General features: G+C 38.3%; 1 protein-coding gene across 2 annotated transcripts; it reads left to right on the top strand.

The window, feature by feature from the left end:
• The first annotated feature begins 413 nt into the window (after window positions 1-413).
• Window positions 414-7,192, top strand: LOC111857879 (uncharacterized). Of its 2 annotated transcripts, none has more exons than XM_023839098.2 (3): window positions 414-532; window positions 3,494-3,572; window positions 3,755-7,192. In XM_023839098.2, the coding sequence occupies exon 3, from the start codon at window positions 4,045-4,047 to the stop codon at window positions 5,797-5,799; it is 1,755 nt and encodes a 584-aa protein (XP_023694866.1). In that variant the 5' UTR covers window positions 414-532; window positions 3,494-3,572; window positions 3,755-4,044; the 3' UTR covers window positions 5,800-7,192. The 2 variants fall into 2 exon arrangements, with proteins under 2 accessions (XP_023694866.1, XP_023694865.1); XM_023839097.2 differs by having other exon boundaries at window positions 3,494-3,631.
• The last annotated feature ends 1,590 nt before the right edge of the window (window positions 7,193-8,782 follow it).

Raw genomic sequence — 8,782 nt, 5'->3', positions numbered from 1 at the left:
CAGTGGAGAGGCGCACGGGCACTTTCATTTTATGTTTGAACTATTTATGAACTCTACATTATGCTGTCATGGTCATCTCTCTAATCAGGAAAACAAATTATTATTATTATTATTATCATTATTATTATTATTATTATTATTATTATTATTATTATTATTATTATGTGATTTCTGTAAGGTGCATTGGATAGATGTGTCTGCTAACCAAACATAAACTTAACATAATCATCAGTTTATCTACTGGCATATTAAAGGCAAATCTGGAATTCAAACTCATGAACTGGTATATAAGTACATGAGCAGAACATGTAACATGAACAGTAATATAGTGGAATGGATACTCCTTAAATAGAAAAAGTTTTAAAAGATAATTACCAAAACATAAACAAACTGTCTTTGCAAACAAAGGTGGAAGCGACCCGCACTGCGTTGTTGCGAAGTGGGCAGGCCAGCATTACTTCCGGGACTGCCCGCAGTAGCCGCCCACATGGTTCGAAGGCACCGGTCCCGAGCAGCTGTAGCTGAATTGCTGGTAGGAAGCTTTGATTTGGGTAACAAAAATTGTTGCATGTTGTTTACGGTTGTGTACAGTATGACTAATTTAAGTGAATTATAGCACAAAATCTATCTAACCAGGTAACTTTAGTTATACACAGCGCTGACAGGGCTGTCAACTCTAAGGCATCGTTCCACTCACGATACACGTAGACCTCACTCGTTCTTTATTTACGTCGTTCGTTATCTTGTTAGTTATTCGCTAAGATCGATCGATTTCTGGAAAACCACCCATGTTTAACTATTGCAGTGCAAAGCCTGCTGGCGTTATTTATGGGTTCTTTTTATATGCTTCCGTTTCCTCTAAATCATGTGACCTCATGGAAGCGCTTTTCTGTCCTATGTAATGCTCAGTAGATGGTTTCTGTGCGACTCTAGGCGGCGAAGCAACCAGTGAAGTTCGGTAATGAGACACCGCGTTAACACCAAACGTATTGCTCATTCTCTCTAAGTAAGATACAGATATAGGAATGTTTCATTGCATACATTGTCCTTTAGCCTTTTCATTTGAGATTAAAAATATTAATTTTAAAAATTAGTATTTTTTATTAATTCAGAGAAGATCTAAAAAAAAGTTTTTACTTACAGGTGGGCTGCACCTATAGAGGTTGATATTTAATTAAATAAATCTAAACCCTGCTCAGCAAAATGTCAAAATTAACTCCCATAGTCATTTAGTCATTTTTACAGTCTGAACGTGAAGGTTGAAACTTCGACAGTGATAGTAGAACTTTAATTTTATTATAATATTATATTATATTATAACAATTTGTAATCTAATAGAAATAAGGTTTTGCAATGGGTGCACTCCATTTTCTGGAAGTGTATCACAGTCTGAATTTTATACAATGGCAGTTAAAGTAAGGAGAATGTTGAACACTCTGACATTAAGTGGTTGATAGCCTATCAATTTTACAGTACAAAAAAACTGCAAAAAAAAAATCATAATCCATTCTGTGGTGCGTTTCCTGAAGCCTTCTTAACGCTGTCATTCGTAAGTTCTACCTTAAGTCGTACCATAACGTTCCGACGCGGTTCCTGAAACGTCCTTAGTTAAGTATACCTTCCGTAAGACATACTTTCGTAAGACTGGTCTGAGCTAGTGGTGTAGATTTGAGTAGTAGCGAGTAAGTAAGTAACGAATACCAGGCTGTAACTAATCGTTACGAGTATTCAGCCGTTCAAGGATTCGTTGCTGACAGTAACGAAATGACTGATCAAACCGCCCAATCGATACTCGTCTTGCAGACGATGTTGTTTGCGCCCATTGCCTGCATGTTGTATGACCCACATACAAATCTGATGGGGGGGGGGGGGGGCTGGGTCACTGCACTTACTGGCCGGGGTAATTAGTCGCTCATCGCCGTTCTAACAACAGAAGATATACGTACTGTATGTCTTAATGACGTCTGTGCCCAGTGAACGGATATTTTGTAAGAGTGGCCAGCTAATTAACGAGAGCCTTGGCCGGCTGTCAGCTGAAAAAGTGCAAATGATCATGTTCCTTAACAAGAACCACAATCTTTGTTCGTGCTTGACATCACATTGACTTTTGAGTTGACTGACTGCATGATAAGCCTATAGTTACGTAGGCCTACTGTTAGAATAGACCTATTGCATAAATATTCATAATAGAAATGACAACATTCCGATTTTTCTTTCTTATCTTTATTCAGTAGGTCATATTTTTTATATAGGCTCTCAATTTTGAGAAAGCAATCATGATTGCAGTTCTTACAACCAACAATAGCATCATGCGTCAAATTACTCACACTAACGCGATGCTGCTAAGCTCTGTAGGCTTACGGACTATATGGTACAGTATAGGTAGCAGCATTCATTATTGTATGCATACCCAACCCAAGTAGTAACGAGTATTGGGTAACGAGTATTAAGTAACGAATACTGGACGAGTACTCGGTAGTAACGATTATTCAAAAGTAACGGATAACCACGTCACTAGTCCGAGCCGCTTCTACCTGTCTCATCGCTATTTCCTGCTCATACCGCTAGTGGCCGCCACTGTTCGGACCCCATGCCTCTAAAATGATGAAGATGCTGTTAAGCAATATGTACTCTAATCATTCAATACTTGTGGGGTGATTGGGGTGCGTTGTATATCATAACATAGCAATGGTTACACATGCAGCACATGCAGCACAGATGTAAGAAACAGTTTAACACAATTTTCAAATAAAGAAAAGGTGCTATCATTTGAAATAAGACTAACATTGATAATTGTTCATTTTCACAACTAAACATCACTTAACGAAAAAATAACAGATCCATATGACAAAATGATTTTGTCTGATATATAAGTAAAATCTTTGTTAGGTATATGTTATGTCCCATACGCACCGAATTGGCTTCATCCACACGTGGATTCATAATGAAAGATAAGGAACGCGCTGTTGATTATTTAATTTGTTTATTAATTGGGAAGGTGGTGGTGCTGATGGGGGGGTATTTCTGTTGCCCCTGGAATCCACACACCTCTCTAATATGCCAAAGTCACAGAATATCACAACTTTGGTTCATGACGATGATAAGTGTCGACACTGCAGGTTCATTTACATGTAAATCTAACATTTTTTCCCTAAAAAGCACTCTGGAATAGTCCTTGGTAGTCAATAATGAAGCACATTGGACATTCTGTTATGTTACGACAGTAATGCAACTTTTCATTCGGCATTTTTGCCATTGCTTGTTCCTATATCAATGACATGCACACATACAGTACTGGTGCATGCAGGTGTTTTATAGAAAAAAAATAAAAATAAAAATAAAATGGTCTAATAATACAATCTGGGGAGGTGGGTTCAGTTTGTTAGTTTTTTATTTTATTTGTAGGTTCTCCCCCGTTCTGATTAATGCAATATTTTGAAGCATTTGTGCAGTATTGTTTTTATAAAGGACACCACTTTCTCTCATGCCGCAGGCAAGCAGCTGCCGCATGGAGGGAATAATCGATTCTCGAGACATCGATGTCAACCAATCAGCTTCCGGTGTCCAACGCTGTAAGTGACGTTGCACTTAAAAATCTCTCCCTTAAATGAAAGGTTACGTTGACATAATGGTAAGTATTTATTCAGAGTACTGAATGGGTTTTTTTCAAGGGCAATATGTGCAGATGTGTATTCTGAATACAGGGACTGGGTTACATATTTACACTGACCAATGACTACTCTCTTTTTTTCAGGGAGGATGGGCAAAGCCAATATATAGAAAATTTTTCATGGAAATGCTCTGCCCATTTCTTTAAAAGAATCACATTGTTTTATCTGCATGGTGATATCTTATTGTACTTTGCCTCAAACAAAGGACTGGATTTTAGGTTGATACCACTACTCTTCTACTACCTGCACCGCGTGCTTGAGCAAAGCCTTAACTTCCGAGTTACTTCACATATATATTTGTGTGAGAGACCTTCTGTCTGTCTTTTATTTCTTTTTTAAAGATACTACAGCCTGCAGCCAGTTTTTGCTGCTCATGGCTACTGTCTATCCAACCATGGCTGTCACAGCTCCAAAAGTACTTAGTTTCCTCAGCTGGAACCTAAATGGCCTAGCAAGTGCATTAAAAGAAGGAAAAGAAAAGAAGGAACTCATGTCCAAGAAAATGGATGAGGTGGATGTTGTTTTCTTTCAAGAAACCCACATTGGTGAAGGCAATGAAAAGCTTATTCAGAGATTTACAGACTGGCATTTACATTACACAACATATGACACCGCAAGAAGAGGAGTGGCAACATTGGTAAACAGAAAGGTACATTTTAGTCTGAAGGGAGAGATTAAACATAATGATGGAGGTTACTTAGTTCTGATTTGTGAGATTGAAGGTCAGCCGTACACTCTGGTGAGTGTGTACAACCATCAGACAGACACAGATATTCTGAGGGAACTATCATCAGTTTTGCAGGAACATGCCAGCGGGATGTTAGTGATTGGAGGAGACTTCAACACTGTACTCAACCCTTACATAGACAAAACGTCTCCAACACCCAATCAGGATCATTTGAAATTATTGCCTCATCTTAAAACATTCATTAGATCTCTTCAGCTGGTGGACGTCTGGAGGAGAAGAATCGAAAACAATCGCTTCTATACTTTCCATTGTAAAAAGAACACTTCAAGGATCGACTATTTCTTCCTGCCAGAGGAGTGTCTGTGGCGTGTGCAGAAATGCGAAATTGAGGACATTCCTTCTGATGACCATCTTCCTATCAGCCTTCAGTTGAATATGGAAGTCATTAGAAAGGATCCAAACCTTGACAGTGAAGACCAGCATAGACCAGACTATGAAACCTCTGTCAGTGTTTGTATGGGGAATTTGTCTTTTAGTCTACAGTGGATTAAGGATGATGATATTATTGAGGCTATCAAATCTCTACAGATGTCGGACACACCAAGACCTAATGGAAGACCTGTTACTTCCTACAAGTCAAACTATTGTATAGATTTACAGAGCCTCTACAACAAGATCACTGATGGATCATTTGACTGTCAAAGTCATCAATTTAACAAATCCATTCCAAAGCAGACCTTCCGTTATTTCAACATGGCAGACTTTACAACAGACCCAGAATATGATGACCTTGGAAGCTTTCTTAAGGACAATGCATTTGATAACAGCAACATTCGCAAATCTTCAGACAATAAATTCTCACTCCCTTGGCAGATATTCCATTTCTTCAATGTGAATTATGTCATTTTAGCAACGATTCTTGCCAGGCGCCTGGAAATGTGCCTGGAGTCCAAGCAACCAGAAAAACCTCTACAGCCTGACAACGAGAAATACCTGGCAATGTATTACCACTTCATTCAGCGTGAAACAGTAGCAGTTTATTGGCAACTTATTGAGAACAGTCTTGAAAATGTTGTTACAAATGATTGCGAGAAGTATTTAAAAGCCCTAAAGAACATCCTCAAGAATGACCCTTCTAGACCACAACACAAGCTGCTGTGCCATGGTTGCCCTTTGACCCCAGTACTTCGAAGTTTCCTTCTAAAGTATTATGCTGAAAAAGACTTAAACAGACAATCACAGGTCTGTGTGTATGGGGACTATGCAATTTCAGTTGTCCCAAGAGAGAAATGTAAGTACAAGATTGAAGGAGATGGCGGGTATAGAATCATATGCACCATCGCAACCGCTCCTCATCTTACTCGTGATTCACTCCACAGGAGAAGTGGATCACCCTCATCTCCCTTCTTTTTTGATCATATTCTGTCTGAGAGGTACTGAAATGAATGTTAGATAAATGAAATGCACCCCAGACCCCTCAGCTAATATAAAAATTGTCTATGTTTGTTTCAAAAAACTACCTAGTAGAGGCCTACAGCATGTCTTTGGGATTAGAGGAAATTCAGCACCGCTCTGGTTTTTACTCCCCTTGCTTTGTCACTCCGTTAGAGAGTGTGGAAGGAAAACTGTTACGGGTCTGAGAAGACATGCATGTTGGGTAGCTGTCACTGTCTTAGGTCTTAGGCATGAGGAGAATTCCGGGTCATATTGGGGGAAGTGGGCTATCAAACAGAGCTTACAGGAAACCTGTGGCTACTTCAAGAGTCTGTCAAGACGAGAATAGCTGTTTGAGGTTAAAGAAGACGTAGGACCTCCAAGGAATGGGACCAAACTCTACTGGCGAGTTACTCTGAAGGAAACCTATTGATCATAAATTGCAATATGTCAGGATGTGCTAATGCAGATGATATTATATGAATAAGGGAACATATATGCTTAGGATAATAGTAGTAACAATGGTATTTAGCTACTGGGAATAGTTTGAACCATGGGTGGGCTTGTGACAAACTTTGAGGGAGGAAGTACGAGGTCAAACAGTGCAGGGTGAGCTGGGACAAGACAGGTGCATGGGGGAGGGGGCGGTCACATGATCGTTTTGGGATAGGGTAACTAATGGGGTAACCAAAGCAACTATGTAACCAAAGCAACTATGTATAAGTGATGTGCCTTTTGAAGTGGCAACTAACTATAACTAACGTAACTCTTGAAGTATTAACCAATCATTGTTAATGAGCTTTTTGATAGGTGAATCGGCTTACTATTAGCAGTTATGTTTCTAATACTCGGTACAAGTATGTACTGTACAAATAATCAATGTAATCTACATATGTGATTACCTACATTGTATGAAACCAAACAATGTATTGTCCCCATACTACAGTATGTGTTAATTTTGGTAAACTTTGAGCATATAATTTATATGGCATGTGATTTGAACATAAAAAAATAGTATTTGCTTTTTAAATGTAGCATTTCAGCTGTTATCACATTACTTAATGTCTGCATGTAGTTCCAGTTTTATTCCTGTTAATCCACTATAACAGTATCTTATGATACCCATCACTTGTTCCATTATTATTTTAACTGTGTAATATAATGACCACTGAAATAACTGTACAATAATTACTTAAGTAATAATAATAATAATATGCTGTGTTCATCCATCTATCTGTCTATCTATCTATCTATCTATCTAATTGTATTTTATTTTATTTTTTTGTTATTTGTCTACATACCTCCCTAATCTCGCAATACTTGTATTCTTGGCTGGAGCAACTGTAACAAAACCAAACTTCCCCCAGGGATTAATAAAGTATTCTGATTCTAACTCATATATACTGTATTAGTAGTTATGGTTGTGTTCTTATTTGCATTATCAAGAAACATGGTTTTGGTCTGTGTCTCTGTACTGTTAGTCTAGGTCATGGTCTGGGCATTGAACAAGATTTCTAGCATGATAAAGATGATCACCACACATTGTTCATGTCCTTTTGGTTGTTTGCATGAGTACGTCTCATACATCACTTGAAGAAAGTGCAGGTAATTGCACGAATTGATATGTGCAGGGAAATACACACCTGCCAACCAGACAAACAGCTGTCCACCTAATCTTACTGGGGTGGAGCAAATTAACTAAATTTGCAGCTAGATTTCATGAAGGCCTGAAAAAGTCATTATTGCAGTAGTATTATGACACAATCCTGCAACTATTAACTTTTACCTTTCTTACGAATATAACATGCCTCATTAAAAATAGTGTTTTTTTCCTACAAAATAATATAGTGGCCATATAATGCCACATTGGTATCAAAGGCTCAGGCAGCTCAAGCATCTGAAATAATATGAATAAAGAGAATGTTAGAATCTCTTGGATCTCTCCAGCCTGAAGAAGAAGGAGGAAAGGACATTAAGTTATTTGTGGAACATGGATGACAGCAAGGTTTTCATGCAAAGCTTGTCAAGGTGATTTTATTTGTCAACTGAAATTTGGACTTACTCCAAGCTAACCATCGTCGCCCCCCCCAAAGCCCCCCCCCCCTGCTTGTACTTGGACCCGTAGTCCGAGCTCCACCATTTTGTTGAACAACGGCAGCTTGTTCTGAAAAGATCCATTTGTGTTCTAGGTTCTTGGGAAACTAGCAATCGGATAGTTGTTTTGCCTTCACGTAGTTCTGCTCTCCACTCTCCCGGAGTGACATTCCACACAAACAAAAGCTTCCATGGCCCCCAGCAGCCAATTCTGGGGTGTCAGAGAGATTTTTAGCGCCATGGTGATGAGATCCTGGATGTATACAGCCTGGGTCCATGGGGCATGCTAGTTTTAATGAGAGCAGTTACACACAAATAGGCAGATTGTTACAAAGTTGCAATATTATTCCAGTATAAAAGAAAAAATTATGTCTCTCGTAATTTCTTCCATGTTGTATGCAATTGTTTTTCAAACTATTTTCTTTTTTTCCAGAATAATTAAAACTCTACAACATGACAAGCTCATATACAAGTGGATTACCTGCATTATTGGGTAAAAGAGGAAACATGATCTGAATGAGTCTGACTACTATAAAATAAATGTGCATAATCCAAAGTAAGAATTAAAGTGATTTATTTGTTAGATTGAATATCCTGCCTGTTTTATTTTTCAATGTTTTTGACTATAGGGCTTCATAAATAAGACCCTTGTTGTATTTTACACCCATAAAATAGAATGAGATAATAATCCGTGACATCCATTCATTTCCAATCCAAGTCATTTACAAATGCCCCATTCTTTCTTTTTTCTTTCTTTCAATCTTTCGTTCTCTCTCTTTCTTTCTTACCTTCCTTCTCTGACATTTTATGTTGCCCACTTGTGTATACTTTGCACGGTATAGTTTTCCATGCTTCTGGTGATCCCTAAAAAGTAGTGCTGTAGTTTTTGCGTTTG

Source organism: Paramormyrops kingsleyae, chromosome 14 (genome assembly GCF_048594095.1).
Source record: "Paramormyrops kingsleyae isolate MSU_618 chromosome 14, PKINGS_0.4, whole genome shotgun sequence".
Classification (NCBI taxonomy): domain Eukaryota; kingdom Metazoa; phylum Chordata; class Actinopteri; order Osteoglossiformes; family Mormyridae; genus Paramormyrops; species Paramormyrops kingsleyae.
Note: the sequence above shows the minus strand (reverse complement) of the source record. Positions and strands in the feature narration are given on the sequence as shown.